The 21,934-nt window shown below is 41.6% G+C and overlaps 2 protein-coding genes across 6 annotated transcripts in view; both read left to right on the top strand.

The window, feature by feature from the left end:
• The window catches only part of LOC113572154 (AT-rich interactive domain-containing protein 1B), a 177,918-nt gene extending 164,796 nt beyond the window's left edge, over positions 1 to 13,122 (top strand). For all 3 annotated transcript variants that reach the window (XM_027001482.2, XM_027001481.2, XM_027001480.2), the window contains 11 exons: positions 1,349 to 1,489; positions 1,707 to 1,916; positions 2,054 to 2,258; positions 4,742 to 4,877; positions 5,441 to 5,607; positions 5,918 to 6,065; positions 8,875 to 8,994; positions 9,136 to 9,211; positions 9,373 to 10,129; positions 10,299 to 10,429; positions 10,513 to 13,122. In XM_027001482.2, the coding sequence (XP_026857283.2) occupies positions 1,349 to 1,489; positions 1,707 to 1,916; positions 2,054 to 2,258; positions 4,742 to 4,877; positions 5,441 to 5,607; positions 5,918 to 6,065; positions 8,875 to 8,994; positions 9,136 to 9,211; positions 9,373 to 10,129; positions 10,299 to 10,429; positions 10,513 to 12,279 (3,858 nt within the window). In that variant the 3' untranslated portion in view covers positions 12,280 to 13,122. The remainder of the gene's footprint in view (positions 1 to 1,348; positions 1,490 to 1,706; positions 1,917 to 2,053; positions 2,259 to 4,741; positions 4,878 to 5,440; positions 5,608 to 5,917; positions 6,066 to 8,874; positions 8,995 to 9,135; positions 9,212 to 9,372; positions 10,130 to 10,298; positions 10,430 to 10,512) is intronic.
• A 1,257-nt stretch (positions 13,123 to 14,379) lies between these two features.
• Positions 14,380 to 21,934, top strand: part of LOC113572138 (zinc finger DHHC-type palmitoyltransferase 14) — a 33,861-nt gene continuing 26,306 nt past the window's right edge. The window contains exons 1-2 of one of the 3 annotated variants that reach the window (XM_027001461.2): positions 14,380 to 14,902; positions 16,158 to 16,424. In XM_027001461.2, the coding sequence (XP_026857262.2) occupies positions 16,186 to 16,424 (239 nt within the window). In that variant the 5' untranslated portion in view covers positions 14,380 to 14,902; positions 16,158 to 16,185. Of the gene's footprint in view, positions 14,903 to 16,157; positions 16,425 to 21,003; positions 21,108 to 21,934 lie in introns of those variants that run through there. The other 2 variants (XM_027001460.2, XM_027001462.2) reach the window with 2 other exon arrangements.

Below are 21,934 nucleotides of genomic sequence, written 5' to 3'. Positions count from 1 at the left end.
TGGGACAAGTAACATCCCTTAGAGGAGACACAGCCATTTTATTTTTTAATATTGGAAAGCCCCATATCATGAGGACAAGCAATGCTAGCTGTGTGATATAAACATATAAAATATCAATGACTCCTTGGCAGTCACAATGCTGTGAGAGAATACTTATGGTATAATCCTATTTTATCATAGGTATGGTTATGTTCTTTTTATGTAAGTGAGTACCTCCCTATTGCTGAAATGCACGTAAACAGGAGGTCCAATGGTCTTTAACATGTATTATTGTTTGTGGGTAACAAATACATAGTAATTTGTGGAGTGGAGTAATTTTTTGTCACTCTGCACCTCAGATAGCTTGTTAGATAGCAGGCCCCTAGAGGAGAGGGATTTTCTCAGCAGTCGGACGCAGAAACCCACTCGGTTTTTTATCTCTTCCTTCGGAGATTTCCAAGCATTTCAGATGCTGGACTCGTGACACGTGAAAAAAATGCTGTGAACGGTTTAACTAGGATTCTAAGTTGTCAACCTGTTTGTCTTGTTTTTAACCAAGTATTCTAGTGGAGATGAAGGGATTTTAATTATTTATAGAACAATCAGCCATAATAATAGTGTTTGTTTTATTGCCTCTACAGCCCACGTGTGCTGCTGAATATTATTGGCTATAGGAATAAAATGCATTTTGAGGGGGCTTCCTCATTCCTCTTTGGCGTTACCTTGTGCGTGCATACACACACATACATATATACACACACAACATATCTGTCAGCTCCGTATTCTCTTTGCTCTTTGACTTTGATCGTCTTTTGTTTTTTCCATTCATTTTATTCAAGAACCTTTCCCTCATTCCTGATAACAGTGGTTTGTGTTGAATTATTTAGGCTGCCAAAAGTGCCTGAAAGACCCCTGGAGTGAAGAGATGGTATGTCTGAAAGAACACGTCCTGGCCATGCTGTTAGAAATTTGGTACAGGGGAGGAAAAAAAAAAAAAGAAAAAAAAAAGAAATGTAGAAAATGGAAGCTTGAGCTTTCGCTGACTTTTGCAGTCTGTCACTGGGAGCGGTTCTGCACTGTCCTGGAGCTGTCACCACCTGCAGTCTCACATCTGTACCTCCTTCCATATCATTCATTTTTCACTACATATTTCCTTCCATCATTATCAGTACTTTCTCTCCCGAGGTCTCACCTACATGCACGCACGCACGCACGCACGCGCGCGCGCGAGTAGTTGGAGATCGTCAAGGTGCAGGTGTCTCCGTGTATGCCGTGTCAAAGGTGTCTTTGAGTCCCCTCCATCCTGCATGAGGTGAGAAGTGAAGAAAGCCCTGGTGAAGTTCCACTGCTCCTTTTCTCACTTTCGCAGGATGGCTACAGCTCGCAGTGTGTGTCGCAGCCCCCTACCCCCTCCCCTCTGTCCCCGAGCCCAGCCAGCCTCTCCTCTTTCCACGGGGATGACAGTGACAGCATCAGCAGTCCCGCTTGGCCCAAGACTCCCTCTAGTCCGGTAAGCATCTTTCACCAGGGCTCTACTGTAATCCCACCAAAACTGGGTTTGATTTTTAAGGCCTACAGAGGAATGGAAAAAACAATACTGATTTTAATAGGAGGGTGGATGTCTTCACTTTAATATCTGTATCGTCTGTTGTGGTCTTTCTTGTGGTGGTGTAGCAAATAATCCTAGGTTTTTGTCCTCTGCCCCATCCCACAATTCGCCCTGTCAGAAGTCTAGCTCTGCCACCATGACCAATGAGAAGGTCTCGAGGCTGTATGACATGGGAGTGGAGTCAGAGAGGAAGAGCTGGGTGGACCGCTATATATCTTTCATGGAAGAGCGGGGCACACCTGTTCCTCACCTCCCAGCCGTGGGCAAGAAGCCCCTCGACCTCTGCAAGCTGTACATGGCTGTTAAGGAGATGGGAGGCCTGGCCATGGTAAGGCTTTATGGTGCCATCATTCTGCCTTGTTATCATCCTGCTCCTTTGTTTTGAGTGTTAGCTTGTTCCAAAATGTCCTGGGACGTGGGATGCCCTTCAGGGTGTCACGGCTCTCCCTCTCATCTCCGTGACAGGTGAATAAGAATAAGAAATGGCGTGAGCTCTCTTCCACACTCAGTGTGGGCACCTCCAGCAGCTCCGCCAGCTCTCTGAAGAAGCAGTACATCCAGTACCTGTTTGCCTACGAGTGCAAGGTGGAGAGAGGAGAGGAGCCTCCTCCTGACTCCTGTCCCACCGGAGACAGCAAGAAGCAAGCCAAGATCCAGCCACCATCTCCGGGTGAGTATCTACAGGGCTCGCTGATAATCAGTGTCATGGTATGAAGCTTGTTCCTCGCTTTGTTAGTGTCTATGAGTCAAGTTCAGGCCTCTCGCTATGGTTTACAGCTCGTTTTTAAAAAGCTTTAACCTTGAGTGTATCATGTATACTTCTTTCAGTAATGCAAAGATAACAAAGGTCATTGAGATTCAGGCCTTGGCTTGCTTTATTGTGTGTTAGCAGTAAATCTGTGCTGATTCAGCACTTTTGCTCCATCTAATACTGAGCCTTTTACAGGAGCAGGATAGGGCAGCTCTTGAACTTTCATACTGGATCAGGACTCCTTTTGGTTCACTGAACAGGGAAATAGGATATGCAGGTTTAATCTGAGAGGTCGTGTTCTTAGCTAGTGCATAGGTGTACCCTTTGGTCTCGTCAGCCTGCCGTTCTAGTGCTGTGACATTTCTACTTGTGCTTTCACGAGGTGCCTCACAGCCTGTGGCTATGTGCAGCTGACAGGTGATGATGTCACAGTTAAGGTTGCCTAGCAGACGGGGGTGGCTGAGTGTGTAGGGGGGCAGGAGAAGGGGGTGTGATGGGATTCCCCAAAGGAAGATTAATGGGGATGCATTCTGGGGTATAAACAAGCATGACCTCCAGTCAACCCCAATTCACCAGACAAACATCAAAGCCCCCTTTCCACTCCCAGTCTTTTCTCAGTCATCATCATCATCATCATCAAAATGATCGTCATAATCATATACCCCACAGTCCCTACCCCCAACCCTCTGGAGAGGATCTAAAGAGCACTGTAGTTCAGCTGGGGCCATTGTTCTCTTCTTACATCATGGTTTGGAGTGAGGCGGCATAGACATTCCTGCATTCTTAACCTTGTGTAACCCCATCTATTGTTTACGTTTGGAGAGTTCCACGTGTAGCCGCGGGCAACGGAGCAGAGTGTGCTATAAAGAGAGGAATTCCTGATCTTGCTTCTTTTGTCCAAGGACATATAAGTGTGCTTTGAGGGGTTTTTTTTCTTGCCCTGGTGCCTTACCAGCTTCTAATGAATAGTCCCACTGTGATTATATAGTTATTCAAAACTGAAATTATTATTTTTAACTATTAATTAATTCTTTTTGTTCTACATTAGAAGTTTGAAACACAAATGATTTGTATGTGCTGTTCAGGTGCTGCTTGTGTTTTTTATTATTGATATAGGCTGTATCATCTTAATAGAATCTTATCCATTCAAGGTATATTGATGAGTAATTTGTACTTTGTACAATACACAAGTGCTTTAGTTCTAACAATATTGAACTTCATTGAGTATACCATTCATAACAACTGGGAAATTACTATGAAGTGTAAACTCCCGTTAGTGCTTATTTGTGTTTGTTTTTATTTTAAAGTGTAGACAAAATGTCACTCATATGAGTGCATCCTTGATCTTCACCCAGAGGACTTTGTCTCGTAGGAAATGTACTTCCAACACTTGGATGTGGCGTTACATTTTTACACACCTGTCTAAAGCAGAGGCAGCTTTGTTTCTCTCTACTGACTGCACCCCCTTGCAACTCTTCACTGAGTTTACCACACCAAAATTGCGAGAGGAGAGGTAAAAAAGAAACCTTCGCGAAGCTGCCAACCGGCAGAACAGGCTGCGTTTCTCACACCCTGGCAGGCTATTCCCGCAGGGAAGCCTCTCTGCTGTCCTCTTTTCCCTCACTCCTTACTTCTCTCTGTTCTTTGCTCTCTCTCGCTCCAAAACAGTCCTCACGTGCCCCTCTCCTCAGCTACCGTCGATGTGTAGGACGAGCCTGCACCTCGGCAACGTGCTGCGTACCTCCCATCGCCACTCCCAGTCCCTCAAGCCTGGGTTGCTTTCAAACAGTCTCTCCCACAAGCTTCTTTGACCATTTCTGGTCTTTATAATATCAAATATTTTCTATAATATCTATACAGGATGTGCTACCATAACATCTTTCTTCTTATTTTTATATTATTATTATTATTATTAGTAGTAGTAGTAGTAGTAGTAGTAGTAGTAGTAGTAGTAAGAGTAGCAATAGCAACAGTAGTAGTAACAGTAGTATTAGTAATAATAACAGTAGTAGAAGTACCGTTATTATTAGTAGTAGTAGTAGTTGTAATAGTAACAGTAGTAGCAGTAGTAAGGTAGTAATAATAATACTGTGTCTTGTTGCACTGTAGTGTGAAACACGATATACAAGATACCTTATGCATTAGTTTTTTTGTCATCCTGTCAAAAGATCTGCCTTTAAAGGCTTTTTTTTTAACCATCTTTCAAATTATTATTTTTTTTAACCCTTCTGATCTGACCTTGAACATTTCTTGTTTTTCTGCACAAAGCGGTCCTGTCTGCCACCTTGTGTTGCTCTTTCTCACTCCAGATCTGAACAATGTAGGATCTTAACCACATTTTCCCTTTTTTCCCCCCCCTCTGCCTCCTGTCTTCTGTCTTCCACTTCTCCCTCCCATCTTAGCCAACTCAGGCTCTCTGCAGGGCCCCCAGACCCCCCAATCTACAGGCAGCAGTTCCCTGCCCGATATGCCCAACGAGGTCAAACCCCCCACCCCATCCACCACACCTCTGGGACAAACCAGCACGGCGAGCAACAGGTGACTACCTGGCCCATATACAGCCCCTCTTACCTTCTGTCATCTCCGCTCCGCTGTGCTCCTTACTGCCTGTTTATTCAAGAGAATATGAATAAAAAGGACTTACAATGAGATCTTGTATGCTACGCTAGCTTCTGCGTCTTCCTCAGTTCTGGTTGTTATTTGTGTTTTCAATATCATCTGGCTCAGTTCCACTTGTTTAATCCATTTGTTTGCACTTGGGTGAGCATCTATTAACATTAATTTATTTTCTCTAAGATGTCACAGTTGCTTAACAAATAAATGTTACTAATGAATAAACTAGCATTTATGTTATATAAGAATACAGAGGGATGTGCATGCAGATCAAACACATGGTTTGAAACATAGTACAAATACATAGAATTCATCAGGCATGCTGCAGTGCATGTATGTCGATAGATGCAATATTTTTAAGTTTTGTCTTTGAATGCTGTATAAATATATTTATCTTTGTAGAACTGCACTGTGTTTACACTTGCGTGATTTATATTTGAATTTATATTTGAATATACATAATGAATCTGTTTGCCCTTGATTAACAGGAATAGTTCTATAAGTATTCAGGACCCCTTTTCAGAAGTGAGTGATCCTGCCTTCCAAAAAAGAAACATATTGAGCTCTGGAGGCCCTTATCAGTCAGGCATGAACATGGATCCCATGATACGGATGCAGTTTGAAAATAAGGACCATTTTGCTGGAATGAGGAAGGGTTGGTGATTTGTTTTGGTTAACTTCATTCCCTCCAACTTTTCTCTTCAAAACCCTTTAATGTTCTGTCTAGGTGTCACTATTTTTGTTCATCCTTTACTTTTTTAGTAACATCTTTCTCGATGTGTGACATTCAGTTGTCCATTTGTTCTTATTTTAAGTTCTAATTTCAGTTCTTGGATTGTCCTGTGATTTCATCTTCTCCTCCACTTGTTTGTTTCATGTCTTTTATCCAGTGTGAGTGATTATATTCAGGAGGCTGCTGCCACCTACTGGACAACAATAACTCAGTCAACCGTCTCAATCCTCAGCTGCAGGTGGAGAGCCGTGCATGCCAGGTCAGATGCCCCCTACTGGAGTGCAGGATATTTATGGCAGAAATGTTTCTGGCGGACCCATGACTGGCATGGGCATGGGCCAGCGCGCACAGTACCCTTACGGGCCTGGATATGACCGGAGGTGAGAGGCTTATCCATAGATACAGTGCCTGTTTAACCCTCTTATGGGTCATCAGATTTTTGTGGTTTACAAATGATACATTGGTAATTTGCACTGTAATGTTTTAAAAACTGACCCTCAAAGTGAATTAATTTAAAGTGATATTGGTTTTGTGTAAAAATACAGTTGTGTGAAAAAGTGTTTGCCACCTTCCTGATATGCAAAAAAAAAAGAACACAAGAAAACACAAAATGCAGTTTTTAAATGGAGGTTTTTATTATTAAAAGAGGGGGGGGGTGGGGGGATCCAAACCTACATGGCCCTGTGTGAAAAAGTGATTACCCCCAAAACCTAATAACTGATTGGGCCACCCTTAGCAGCAACAACTGCAAGCATTTGCAATAACTGGCAATGAGTCTTTTACAGCGCTGTGGAGGAATTTTGGCCCACTCATCTTTGCAGAATTGTTGTAATTCAGCCACAGTGGAGGGTTTTCGAGCATGAACCAGGTCAGGACTTTGACTAGGCCACTCCAAAGTCTTCATTTTGTTTTTCTTAAGCCATTCAGAGGTGGACTTGCTGGTGTGTTTTGGATCATTGTCCTGCTGCAGAACACAAGTGCGCCTCCGCTTGAGGTCACGAACAGATGGCCGGACATTCTCCTTCAGGATTTTTTGGTAAACAGCAGAATTCATGGTTCCATTTACCACAGCAACTCTTCCAGGTCCTGAAGCAGCAAAACAGCCCCAGACCATCACGCTACCACCACCACCATATTTTACTGTTGGTATGATGTTCCTTTTCTGAAATGCTGTGTTACTTTTACGCCAGATGTAATGGTGTAAATATACACCTTCCAAAAAGTTCAACTTTTGTCTCATCAGTCAACAGAGTCCACAGAGATGTTTTCTTGCAAAACGAGCCTTCATGTTCTTTTTGCTCAGCAGTGGTGTTCATCTTGGAACTCTGCCATGCAGGCCATTTTTGCCCAGTCTCTTTCTTATGGTGAAGTCATGGACACTGACCTTAACTGAGGCATGTGAGGCCTGCAGTTCTTTGGATGTTGTTGCGGGCCCTTTTGCGACCTCTTTGATGAGTCGTCGCTACGCTCTTGAGGCAATTTTGGTGGCCGGCCACTCCTGGGAAGGTTCACCACTGTTCTTTGTTTTCACCATTTGTGGATAATGGCTCTCACTGTGGTTCGCTGGAGTCCCAAAGCTTTAGAAATGGCTTTATAACCTTTTCCAGACTGATAGATCTCAATTACTTTGTATCTCATTTGTTCCTGAATTTCTTTGGATCGCAGCATGCCATCCAGCTTTTGAGGATATTTTGGTCTACTTCACTTTGCCAGGCATGTCCTATTAAAGTGACTTCTTGATTGAGAACAGGTGTTGCAGTAATCAGGCCTGGGTGTGGCTAGAAAAATTGAACTCAGCTTTCCAAAGATGTGATAAACCACAGTTAATTAATGTTTTTTTGGGGGGGGGGGCAATCACTTTTTCACACAGGGCCCTGTAGGTTTGGATTTTTTTTCCCTTAATAATAAAAACCTTAATTTAAAAACTGCGTTTTGCGTTTACTTGTGTTATCTTTGTCTAATATTTAAATTTGTTTGATGATCTGAAACATTTAAGTGTGACAAACATGCAAAAAAAAAAGATATCAGGAAACACTTTTTCACACCACTGTATATTCTATGACAAAAATTACTAGACCTGTGCTGTGGAAGGTCCAAGTTTCCACAGATGAAATATATTTCCCTAACAAGGACAGAATTGGCTTAGAATTGCCCTCTACCTGTGAATCATTAAAAAGGTTTAGTGTTCCTGGATAAAATACCTCCTTAATTCAATTTCCATTGGGCAAACTGTAAATCTGATGGAAAGCTTTGAAAATGAAGCCCAAAGAGTAAATCATGTTATACACATGCACAAGATGTAAAAGGCTACAAAAACATCCAAGTGTTGGTTCAATTGTGATGCAATGGAAGCTGCATCATACCACCCAGGCTCTAACTAGACAAGGCCTTCTCTCCAGTCAACTGTATCAAAAGTGCTGGATACTGGCCTGTATGGGACAATGGCTAGAAACAAGCCATTACTGAAGAAAAAACACGTCCATACCTGCCTGGAGTTTGACAGAACATATAAGAATGATACAAATAAAATATAGTATAGGGGTTTGAGATGAGACAGGGATTTCAGTTAAAATTCCAAAAAGCTATGATAACACTGCCCATACCTCAATGAACTCCTTTCTAACTAAGTATTGAGGTGGCAGCCTCATGTTGTGGGAATGCTTTTCTTCAAAGGGAACTGAGTATCTGGTTAAAATTGAAGGACAGAAGGATGGTGCAAAATATGGAGAGGTACCACAAGACAGTCTTCTTCGGCACAAGGCCAAAGCAACACAGGTTTAACAAAAATGTTGAATGGTCTGCAATGGCCTAGTCCCGATCTCAACCCGGTCTACGGTACTGTTTGAAAATTGTGATGCACAAGCAACATCCAAATACCCTGACCGAACTGGAGCAAATCTGCTAGGAAAGATGGGTGAAAGAGTCTCCAAAACAGCGTGCAAAGCCGGTAGAAATCTACCCCAAATTTAAAGTTGGTATTGAAGCAAAAGGTGGTTCTACCATGAGCTGAATACAAGCAGCAAGGCACTGTACAAACAAAGCAGTACATTAAGTTAATGAAGTTCTGTTTCATCTTCTATGTATTTTTTGCAGTTTTTACCTACTTCTTCATTTAATTAAACCATATTTGGTACCAAGTTAAACCATATGTTTAAGCTTACATGATTTTGTTTGTATCTTATCTATCAGGTCAGACCACTTAATGGGGATGGAAGGGAACATGGGTCCCCCTGTGAATCAAGGAAACATGGGCCATGCCAACAATGATGGTAGCATGTATTCTCCTAACAGATACCCTAATCAACAAAGGTACATTTTTAACTTCACATGTAATTATAGAGCTAGACCAATATTTTACTACTAAATGCTTTCACAGAGATGGCCTAAATACTGTATAACTGCAAGCTACACATCAGCACGCTGATCTCTTTCATCTGTTTTCTCGAGCAGACACGATAACTATGGACAACAGTACCCAGCTATGCCATATGGTGTCCACCCATCCGGGATGTACCCTCAACAACAGGTGAACCTGTCTTTACAGGTTGTGTTCAACTTACAGGGTCTATAAGAAATGGAAAATGCAGTTATATAGCTAGTAAACTATACTATTGATTGGACCACTATAATAGTATTTTTTTAAAAGACCATTTCTCCCATAAACTGAAGTTTTAAACATTCTCATAGGGCTACAAGCGACCACTTGATGGGATGTATAGCCCTCCTGCTAAGAGACACGAGGGGGAGGTCTATGGCATGCAGTATGGAGGGCCACAGCCAGACATGTATGGCCAGTATGGGGGTAATTACTCAGACCGCCGGCCCATGCAGGCCCAGTTCCCCTATCCATACGGACGGGACAGGCTGCAGAATGCCAGCCAGGGAGCTCAGCAGCATCCTGTGCAGCACGGCATGGTGGCTGGCGGGCATTCGGCATCGACAGGTGACGCGCCAGCACACAACATGTGGCCCTCAAGGACAGACATGCCCTATCCCTACCCAAGCAGACACGGCATGTCGAGCCAAGGTGCTCCTTATTCAGGTATGGGACGTGGCGATGAGATGGATGGAGCCAGGGTGGACAGCCAGTGGCTTGGGCATCAGCGCCAGTCACCCTACATACCCGGCCACTCCAGCGCCATGCCCCCTATGGGATCACGACAGCCTCCATCCGCCTACCAGGCCTCTAACCACATCTCTCGTGACCCAAGCCCTGGCTCTTTCCAGCGCTCCATGGAAGCACACATGTCACCCAATAAGGCTGTATTTATGCAGTCTGTGAAGATACACAAGCCAGGCATGCCCATGCCAGGTGGGGCAGGTAGTGGACTCCCAGGCCAGCTGCCACCCAATCTGAGGAGAGACTTCAACTGTCCACTGGGGTCTGTAGAGGGGACCCAGCCCCACCTAAAACCTCGGCGCAAGCTGACCTCAAAAGACACTGGTAAGGAACTACACTATGATACAACGGTAATGTAAAGGTGTTGATAAAACACAGAATGTAGATTTTGTCTCGAACTCATTTATTTAGATGGTATGATGAAAGACTGATCATTGTAAGCACTAACTACATCCATACATCTCTGGTTTAACTGGTATGATGTTCTCTAAAGGAACCCCAGAGGCATGGAGAGTGATGATGTCACTCAAGTCTGGTCTTCTGGCAGAGAGTGCATGGGCTCTGGATACCATTAACATCCTTCTGTATGATGACAGCACTGTAGCATCCTTCAACCTGTCTCAGGTATTAATATTTTGCTATATCTTTTAAAAATCCAATTAGGTTGTTTGGCTTGCAAAAATATATATTTTGTCTTTTTTATCTAGTTGCCTGGATTCCTTGAGCTCATTGTTGAACATTTAAGAAGATGCTTGATCGAAATTTTCGGGATCCTGGAGGAATATGAGGTGGGCACCCTTGGCCAAAAGACTCTGCTGGGGCCAGTTCAAGACCAGAAAGAAGAGGGCTTACCAGTGTCAGAGAGCTCTTGTGAGCCAGAGTCCAGCCAGGAAGCTAGACATGAAAATTCCACTGAAGAACCATCTGTCCCTGCTGAGAGAGATCCAGAGACAAATATGGAGAATGACCAAAAGAAGCAGATACTGAAAAACGAGAAAGACGCAAAGGATGTACAGGGAGTTATAAAGGAATTGGAGGATATTAAGGAGCCTCTTGAAGGCCATTTATCCTTAGAGCCTGAACCCAGACCCAAACAGGCTAGCAAGTATGACAAGCTTCCTGTGAAGATTGTGCCCAAAGATGACTTCATTGAAGATATTTGTGATGAGCTTGGCCAAGTGCAGGAGTTCACTAGTGGACTACTTCATTGGAGAGCAGGTGGGGGAGACTCCACCAGCCACATCCAGACCCACTTCGATGCTTGTGGGGAGCATGCCACTACAAATGCACAGGGTAAGCAACACAGCAGTACTTTAAAATCAGATGGGGCAGATAACAGTCAAGTCGCGACCATAGATGATGTGCTGTGCCTCAGAGCAAGAGCTCTTTCTGAGGATGAGAGCCCTTCGACCTCCTCAAGTGATGCATCGTATTCAGTTTGCCTCCACAAGAACCGCAAGGGGATCACTTTGCTGGAAGAGGAGCCGTGGTGTCCGGATGAGACACCCCTCTCCACGGTGGCCAGCTGGCAGGACTCTCTGGCCAAGCGATGTGTGTGCATCTCCAACATCGTACGCAGCCTCTCCTTCATCCCCGGGAACGACAAGGAGATGTCGAGGCACGCGGGCCTGGTGCTTATCCTCGGCCGACTGCTGCTTCTGCACCATGAGCACCCTGAGAGGAAGAGGAGCGTGCCCACTTACGAAAGAGACGAGCTCCCCAAGGAGGAAGAGGGACTGGCCTCTGGCAGGGATGAGTGGTGGTGGGACTGTCTGACAGTGCTGAGAGAGAACACCATGGTAACTCTGGCCAACATAGCTGGACAGCTGGACCTGTCAGTGTACCCGGAGAGCATCTGCCTCCCCGTCCTCGATGGCCTGATCCACTGGATGGTGTGCCCTTCAGCAGAGGCCCACGACCCCTTTCTTTCGGTCGGGCCACATTCGCCGCTTAGCCCCTGGAGGCTGGTGCTAGAGAGCTTGTGCAAGCTCAGCGTTCAGGATGGCAATGTTGACCTGATCCTGGCCACACCTCCACTGGGTCGCCAGGAAAAGCTATTTGGCGTGTTGGTGAGGCAGGTGGGGGAGCGCAAGCAACAAGCTTACCGCGAGATGGCAGTAGCTGTTCTGACCAACCTGACCAGGGGGGACTGCTCCGCGGCTCGGGGCATCGCTGTACAGAGAAGCAGCATTGGCAACCTTATAGGTTTCCTAGAGGATGGCATTACCATGACTCAGTACCACCAAAACCCGCACAGTCTGCTCCACATGGGGCATCCTCCCATGGACCAGCCCAGTGTGAACATGATGTGTCGAGCTGCCAAAGCACTGCTCGAACTGGCCAAGGTGGAGGAGAACAAGCCTGAGTTTGTGCTATACGAAAGCAGGCTACTGGACATTGCCATATCCACTGTGCTTAATACAAGTGTGGTGGCCATTGTCTGTGAAGTTCTCTTTCAGCTGGGCAAGTCATGACAGACGGGGAAATGACTTTAGAACCGTACAACACAAATCACATGGATGAGGCACTTTTATATTTATATTCAAACAGACAAAAAAAAATTGTTGGTTTATATATACATATATGAAATAAATCTTTATGTATAGCTTATGTGCCCATGTACCACTTTCATTTTGGAATTTTAGAAAATGATTTTAATACAGATATTTAATATTGCTGTTTGAATGTTTGTCTTGTTTATTTTGTTTTCATTTTAGTAACCAAAGGCAATATCTGACTTTTGGTTCATCAGATTTAAGATGATGTTTTTTTCTCTTCACTTTATAAACTTTTGGAATTTTCTAAATGTATATTATCAGTATCTGTGGATTTGGTTTCAAAAGCAGAATTATTTAAGATTTGAGAATATTGTAGATAGACCTTCGTTTGGCATTTGTTGAGATGAAAGGAACTTGCTTTTCTCATTTTGTTATATCCATCTTTAAAAAATGAACTGTGCAATATTATGGTGCAAATTGTCCATTGGAGGCAAGAAAGGTGTGATTTTTTTCTGTATTTAACATGCAAATTATGTGTTTTGCCAGGGGTTGGCAGTATTGTATCAGTTGAAAAATATATATATACTCTTGAACTGAAAATGTTTATTTTCCTCCTTGATGTCATACTCATTGCTATCATCACCAATGGAAGTATGGATTTAGCACTTACTTTACACTTATTTCCCTTTTCCCCAGGTACTGCTGTGTATAGATACTGTTGTACATTGTTTTTTGTTTTTTTGTTCATTTCATTTTTCAGATGTGGTAACTACACAGTGATTGTAGTTTGTAAAGACAAAATTACTGTTCTTGTTGTTACATCTATGATAAATATTGGTATGAATATTTTGTTAAAGGGGTCAGATTTTTGAGCGGGGTAGTGGATATGTTCTGTCTGTATAAAATTTCTGTATGCTCTGTATAGTAACTGACCACTGATCGGGCTTTGGTCATCATGTGTTGAAGTGCTACGGTCAGCATATTACTTGTCAAGATTACCTGGAAATGGACATCTAACACAAAATGCTTTTTTTTAAAAAAAAATAATAATCTTCTGGGATCCAAATGAGCATATTTGTTATCCAAGATCATGTAGTTCAAAATAAATGATGTTGAGCAAAATCTTTAAAAAAGGAATTAATGGTAGTAAATATGGCTTTCTGACTAATATGCCATATGTAGATTTGTCTCTGCAAGTACAAAGATGTAAACATTCCTTGATGCAGGCACACAGATGCAGTTGGGGGTGAGGAATGAAAATCCCATATGAATATTTCCACACATTTGTGTATGAAAACAAGTGAGATTATGCTTTGTGCATGCATACCTCTCTTTTATCTCAAAGACATCCAAACAGAAGCTTTGAATTGGCAGGCAAATGATGGTCCTGGGTGAAACTGTAGTACATTGTTACAACTTGGTGTTGTCATGCATAACCAGGATAGACCTGAATGGTAGACCTGATTTTCCATAAGAAGAAACCGTGCTGTAGGCTGCATACAGTGTATATACCGCTCAATGGTAATTGCCTTCAAAAGTGTGCTTTTATAACCAGTCTGTTTCTGGTTCTCACCAGCCCGGCCCCCTGTGTTTCTCTGCCCTCTTGTTTAGGCAGCTGCAGTGAGCTGACAGCAAGCAAAAGGAACTTGTAACATCTTTATTTATACCGTAGTTTTATGTTGCAGAGCAGTACCACAGAAATGTGATTCGTTCCTGGATTCTTGGCAGGAAGTCCTGGATGGAAATGCTTAATTTTGGACTTGAATGTACGCATTGGTATGAAACTTGATGGTGTAAGGGAAATAGAAGGAAAGAATGAGCTTAAACTGTTAATGGGCTCAAAACGTTTGTCAAAATAATGGTCAGAAGACATTTCTGTTGTTGGTCACCAAATCTGGTTTCTCGTTCCATCTTTGTGGGTGTGTTTATTTCTGTCATTTGACTACTAGTATCTAACATTACTTTTATGTAGGCCACAATGAATGTTATATATGAGTAAGATTCCAGTTGAGTTTATATATCCGATGCATCTCATAAGCGATACCTGTAGTAAGTCTAAGGTAAACAACGCACTTGGCCGTAACCTTCTAGCCTACATGCCCCACAATCCTCTTTGCGCTGCTTTTCATATTGCCTACCTCCAAGTTCCTCGAAATTGTTTTCTGTTGGAAGGGTATAAGCGGCAGAGGGTGGTAATAATGTTCTTTCGATGATTCTTCGATTAGTTCTTTAATCATTACACCAAGAATATTTCAATTTAACGAGCGACTACAGTTAACTGATTATCGCCGATCGCATATTTTGTCATGCAAGAGTCGAGATGGCGATGTCTGTGCCGGAGCTACGATAGACCGCAGCCGCCTCTACACAGCCAGGGTCTCGTCCTAGCGTTTGCCTCCCTGTGTGGGGTGTGAATCAGGAGAGGATTTGTCAACGCAGCCTACGTTTAAACCTAAAAACGTCGGAGGTTCGCCGTGAGCAAATAACTTGATGGAAGAATTGAAAGGAAAAAATGGTTAATTTAATTTTGGCTGCTACTCGCAATAAACCTGGATAACACAAGGAGCATCTCTCAACTAAGGAATAAAGCTTCTTTTTGGTGAGTTACCGTAAGCGAGCTCTAGATGATTAGGTTAGTACCTCAACAAATGTTAAAGTTTAAAGGGGATAGGCTTGACTTAGGCGGGGCAGGGCATATGGAAAAGAGGATAGTGCAGTCAGCCTTAGCTTGCTTTGTCTAACATTAAATAATGTTAAGACACCCCTGTGGGGTACAATCTGGCTAGCTAGGTAGCTAACGCGAGTTCTCCTAAGTTAATCAGCTAGCCATGTTTAACTAGCTAGCTAGCAAACTGCACTTTTTGTTTTGGTGAATTTTTGGAATCATGATACTCTACGTATCAATGCACGTTGTACAGTTGGCTAACTAATTAGCATTATTTATAGCCACCCATGAAGTTTTTGAGACTAATAAAACTAGCTTAAAAACTTCTTAAGAAGTTTGTATGTCTTTAGCTAGCTAGCGACAGCTAACTAACGTGTGCGAACTCGTAGCTAACGACACCCTTTCAGAATACTGATTTTAGGTTAGCTAGCTACAGTTGGATTAGTCGCTTTACATTTAACTTAGGTTATTTAAAACGTGTTATGTTACATATTCTATCTAGATAACCTATCTTAGTTATGTTACGTTTCATCCGTTTAAGCTGCTTGAACATGTTTATTAACTTAGCTATTCTATATGTAGCTAGGCAAGTCAGATAAACCAACATTAAATCTCGGTGCTCTCAGCGTGGGCTAAGAGATTTGGTCGTTAGTTAACGTGAAGTTGTTGACTGATTTCTGTCACAGCTAAATATTTAGCAAGCGTTTTGCAATAAAGGATCAATTATTCATGATAGTTTGGCTGGCTAGCCAGTTATATTGATTGTTATCGAGCCTAGTCAGCTGTCCAGTTAAACCAAGCTCTTGAAAGTTGCGAAACTAGTTAGTCAAACTGCCTGTCCTAGCTGGACGAGATAACGCTGCTTGTTTTGACAGTTCCACATGTATGGCGTGCTCCCGTGCTTTTATTCCTCTACTTCAGCCTAGCTAATAACGTGGTGAATGAATTCAGTATTAAGAATTCAGTATTAATTAATAAGTACTCTAAATAATATAGCTAGTGACTGGTTCTCTTAAAATGGATTTTTTTTGTCTATGACCTAGCTAGCTAGCTACCCACCAACTTTTCAGTGCAGTGCGTATACCTGCTAGTCAGTGCCTTATTTTAAATCAATTTGAAGCATAGCCATCTATGATAGGATGTTTTACTGTTTACTCTTAACGGTTTAATTTCGCTTTTGGATCTCCAGGATTGTTGTCGGGTATTTCCATAATCGGATGCATTTTGGGGTATCTGATCCTATGCAAGAGTGTGAATACAGCCAGATCAGCACTCGCAGCTCCACACCAATGGAGTCCCCGCATAAGAGGAAGACTGTTAAGAAGAAGTGGCAAGTTTTCCCTGGAAGGAATAAATTCTATTGTGATGGCAGGATTATGATGGCAAGGCAGACTGGTGTCTTCTACCTAACCCTTGTTCTCATCGTCCTCACAAGTGGACTATTCTTCCTATTTGAGTGAGTTATGTTTTTATGACACGTTATACAACAGATGAGTTAGAAAATATTGTTATTTCACCATTAAGAGTATAGTTCTATGCCTGTACCGTTGCATTTAAATATCTTATACTTAAGATATTCCGACAGTAAATTTGATTGGGGAAACTGGGGATGGGGACGTGGTATCCTGGATGGTTTTGCAGTCAGTGCCCTTTTTTATTGCATTTGATTATCGATAAGTTTATTTAAGCAGTGTAAAACAACCAATGGTCAGCAGGAGTTTCAGCCCCATTTTAAATACACAACACACAGCCCTCAACTTCCTTCCAGGGCCTTGGACTCTGCAATAGCACTTGCAGGTTTAATACAAATGCATTAGGTGTTAAAGTAGGGGAAAACAAACAAGCAAAACTGTTATGGTCATTTCCAAATTGTTCTTGACCATGTTCCTTTTTTCTTTTAAATCAACTAACCTTAATATGTTTTCTTGACATGTTAAGCGTGCTTACTCCATTATCATGGGATATTTCAGTCTGGAAGCAGTCTATTTACATTTACACATTTGGTAGACACTCATCCATTTCAATCATGTTACAGAGGTAAGTGAATGTAGTTTTAGGAGTCTTGCCCAAAACATTTGTTGGTGTATTGTAGCGCAGTTGCCCAGGCAGGGGATTGAACCACAAACCCGCCACAGTAGAGCCAGTGTTGTTAACGACCATGCTATAGATGGCATGTTCTTTTCTAGTTGCAATGAAGCACTGGTTTTCAGACTTGTTTCAACTTTGTGTATGCTTGTGTGTCTGGCTGTCGTTTTATGTAAAATTAATGCAGTTCTGCAGTTCCCCTTACATGGATGGACCCTTTACAGATTTTATTGGATATTTGCGTATAACTCTCAGCATAGTAGCAGGTTATAGTTGTAAGCCAATGCTTTACACCAGCTATATGATGCAGCTATGAACCTTTTACTGACTGTCCCAACAGAAGCAGCAGTTCTTATTTGGGTAGCCAATTTCTTTTTGTGTATGTTTTAAGTGATATTTTGTTCAAAGTTTTGTTTAAGATTAGAACATGCAATTTTTTCTTACTTAAAAACAAAACCAGCTCTATTAGTCTGAATCTAGTCATGGATCTGTATTATTTGCACCTCTTTTGATCTCTCATCAGGCATGTTAACACACACACTGTTTTTTGACATTTCCATTTGATAACTTTGTGAGGCATTCTGAGAGTTGGGCTGTTGACTCTGTGTCTCCTACTTGTAAAGGCATCACGGGCTAGTTAACATGCCCCAACATTGCAGTTTGATTCACTTACCCAGTCTGCTTCTGTTAAGAGCTTTCTGTAGGCGTCTCCTCTGGAGGGGAAAAAAAATCCTGGGCTAAGAAATATGCAGTTTGTTTTGGAGTGTTGACTCATCAGATTCATTTGACACAGAGATTTTTGCAAAATCATAGTTAGCTGCCCCTTAGATTTTGCTATTAATATTTGATTTAGTGACCACTCATGGATTTCCGTCTTTGTGAAGAGATGGTGATTCATGTTATATTTAAGCATCAATTGGGTGTTTTATATCTTTTCAGTTTCAACTGAAGTATACATATTTACAATCACCCTTTTTTTGCCATTGATGAGCACTCTTGTCAGTGCTTTTCCCTCTTTGTCTGTCTGCACAATACTGCATGAAGCCTCATTTTAATTAAATTCTTGAAGTTACATGTGAATTAGTAGGTTTGTCAAAGGAGATAAAAAGCAAGATTAAAATCACTTCCTGAACAAATGTCTAAAGTCTTTAGAACAAACTAATTAAAACATGCTGTTTCATCTCCCAGAAGAGATTCCTCTGTATTATCAAACCTGCTCAGAGAGCGTAACAAATGTCACGTCTAGAATTGCCTTCATACCCAGGGTTCAACTATAAATTGCCTTCATACCCAGGGTTCAACCATAACAATTGCCCGAATGCCCAGGGCAAGTAAAACGCAACGTTGGGACAGCAGGAAGAAAACTTGCTTGCTTGGCTGGGCCAGTTCTTGTTTGGGGGGGGAGGGGGGCAAATGTGTTGACAACGCGACTGCTGCCAAATTCAATTCACTTGAATATTTATCCCTTCGTAATGCAAACGATGGTCTCATCCAGTCGCGCAGTCAAAACAAACCAATGATCTCATCTGCTCACCATGTCAGCGCGAGGTGTTCAGAAAAATGGCAGAGTGCGAATATGAAGCAAAGCGAGTCCACAGCTTCGTTCCCTCATGGGTCACTAGTGCAAGTAGACCACACGACACATGCATACTTGAAGCCGATTTCAAGTTGGCCTAGTTAGTCCAAACAGGTTAATAGAAAGATGTTTGTGAAAAATTTGTTTTCTTACAACGAAGAAAATAAGTGAAAGTATGTTGAGGATATGCACTTATTTTAAGAATAAATATAGTGTCAGTACTGAGGGATTGCTCTTGTTTGACATTCTGACGTTTTGGGTATTAGGAAGTATGACATCTCAAGTTTCAGATATTAGACTTGGCTAGAATTTAATCAAGGTAGGATCACAAGAAACAGTTAGATTTGAAGTGTGTTCTATTTTTATTTATTTTTTTATTTTTTTGTCTAGGAAAAACAAAATGGTACACACAAAGTATGCAGGAATAATAGCAAAAATATTGCCCATGCTATATGTATGGTCATGCTATTGCACTAAACTTGACGTGTGCATCTGCATTCAAGTTTACAGTAGCCCGAGAGTCTCATCCACACTTGCATCTTGAAAATATTTCTGAATGCTCTTAAAATAGGTAAGATATGTAGCAATAGTGTACCTGCAACTAGGCTTTCTTTTTAACTGAGTGAAAGCATATTCTCGTGAAAGAAGCTGCTTACTCCATTTCTCTCTGGCTCAAGCCATGTTCATGTAGCAGGTGAATTGGAGTCAAGGCATGTTTTTTTCAGAATGGATGAAGATATGTTTAGCATAAAAAGGGAACATATGGTTGTTAGTTTTACTTGTTTACTTGCTCAAAATGTACTTGCTACTTGTATACAGTTTTCAGGAGTGGCGTACATGTGTACAATGAAATGCTCTCAGCAAATAATGATACTAAACAAACATTTTCTAAGGAAGACTTAAAGCTTGATTTTGATTTGCATCCAGACTTGCACAATTTTGATTTGCATCCAGACTTGCACAGAGTGACTTATGAACATCTCTGCTAAATGGTACATCTGTGAAAGCAAAACGATTTCCATCTCTCTTTTTTATGTTCCAAGTCTAGCCACATGTGGTAAACTAGCCTCAAATATGATATTTCATATTTGTGTTCCCCTTAATGGATGGCTTAGGCCAATCTGTCAAATCTCCTTATACCACTTTATTTGTGGTACAGTTACACAGTAGAATACTGGAGGAAAATGTTGTGACTTTGATGGTCTAATGGCCCAAGCTCTGGCTACAGTGTTTGTCACATCAAAGGAATGGCAGTTATATTGTGAAGGTACAGTAAAATGTTTTTCCTTCTTTCTCAAGGATTTCCTTTCTGTTGCTGTACCTGAGTCCTAAAGAGGAAACGTGTTAAATTACAGATTTATTTGCTTTTCTTTTAAACAAAGACATTGTGTGGCTTATTGTGGAAGCAGACAAGTACAGTTTTGGTTCTGTCTTCGCCCCACTATGAACCCAACTGACGAGATATAACATAACATCCTTTGACAAAAACACTTACGTTTCAATGCATACTATGCAATGAGATGCCCACAAAATGATCCAGAATTGATTTTACTATTAAAATGTCCAGTTTATCCATTCATCAATTTATAGCTTAAATTGTTTTATAGTAATGATTGTTGAGTATTGCTTATTGTAAGATGTAATTGTAAGGTTTTCCTAATGCAATAAATCACAGTGGTAACCTGAACATATAGTTATTCTCTTAAAGGTTGACTTACATCTGTAACAAGAATTTTACTGACCAGGCCTTCTTTTACAATTTACAACAGTGTGTTTTTTTGTTTTTTGTTTTTTGTTTTTTTTTGGGGGGGGGGATAGATGTGCACTGAAGGTAGTTAACATGATCTAAAAACCAAAGCCTGAGACTTACACTTGTATAGGAGTGTACTGCTCCTATCAGTATCAGACAGCCACTGAGGAAATATTCTTAACTCTTTGGTAGTCCAGTAACAGTCTGTCTTGGGTGGGTGTGTTACTCTTAAGATCCCCGTTGCTTGACTGTTTACAGCAAGTGGACACTTAGGAAATGTCTGGTTCATTCAGACAGATTAAACCAAGCCAAACCTAAAAAGATGCTTGGCATTGCTTACTAGTACATGCAGTTTTATGTTAAAACATAGACTGAACAAATGTTTATTGGATCTGTTGAGCTGCAATTTCAGGACTACAAGATTAAAGGCACAATGACTGTATATACACTCACTAGTAGCATACTTGGCAAATCCCTGAATGCATCTGGTAAACTAGAATGAAGTAGTATGAACTGGAATGATACCAATACCAAGAACAGCAATATCATCTACTTAGCTTGGTTTGTAAACATCTTCCCATTTCCTTGTGATTTCCTTTCTCGTTGTGCTTTTTCTCTTCATAGCTTAGAGAACAAGCTGAGTTGCCATCAGACTCTACACCAGAACCAGAGGTTCAGTGTGCCCACTCCAAACCCAGAGGCAGTATGGTCTCGACAGCACCAGTGCAGTATGTTACACTCTTGTTTTCATGCCTCATGCGCGGCCTCAGCTGGATCTATGTCACTGAGTGTAGCTGGCAATGCTGCCTCATTTTGAGATTTCACAGTTCCATATCCATTGGGTCCTTCCATGTCGAATCATTGGGCCTCTGTTTCATCCCATCACAGATCTTTGAGCCTTTGAGTAGAAAAATTCATATCAAGTTGCATCAAGACGCTGGTCAAGCTTTTTCCCCTCTTGAAGTAGAATAGGCTAATATGCTGATTTCTATTTATTTATTTGTTTTTTATAGGCTAATCCTCATTGGTAAAATAATTGGTGAATTCTGCTGTTCATTCTTGGCTTGTTCTGTCACTTGTCACTGTCCACGCAGTTTTATTTGAGTTATTATTGTAGCATATGCCTCTAGTAACATGTCAGGTAACACTATACAGTCACTAATAATCTAGTTTACAGCACATAATATTCTTTATTCTTTTTCCATGTTTGCAATATTGCAAAAATCGTAGCCTCTTCTGCAGCCATATTTTGTGTTCATGGGGAATGATTTATGTGATTTTCACATTTGTTGCAAGGTTTTGCAAATTAGCCAATTATCTTGATGTAGCCATGACACGTGGCACGACTAAGACTCAAACCTAGGAGCTTACTAATACGGTATGAAAGCTGGGTGATTACTCAGAGACTATCCACTCCTTTATTGGAAATGATGAAAAAGCATATTAACGTTTGTAGTAGTTGCCATAGTAACACCACCCCAACTCCAGTATGCCTCGTCATCCTCAGTAGGTAGTTTTTATCTCCATGACAACTGAACACCCAGAAGTCTCAGTT

This window comes from Electrophorus electricus, chromosome 13 (genome assembly GCF_013358815.1).
Source record: "Electrophorus electricus isolate fEleEle1 chromosome 13, fEleEle1.pri, whole genome shotgun sequence".
Taxonomy (NCBI): domain Eukaryota; kingdom Metazoa; phylum Chordata; class Actinopteri; order Gymnotiformes; family Gymnotidae; genus Electrophorus; species Electrophorus electricus.
The sequence above is the reverse complement of the archived record's forward strand: the minus strand, read 5'-3'. Positions and strand labels throughout refer to the sequence as shown.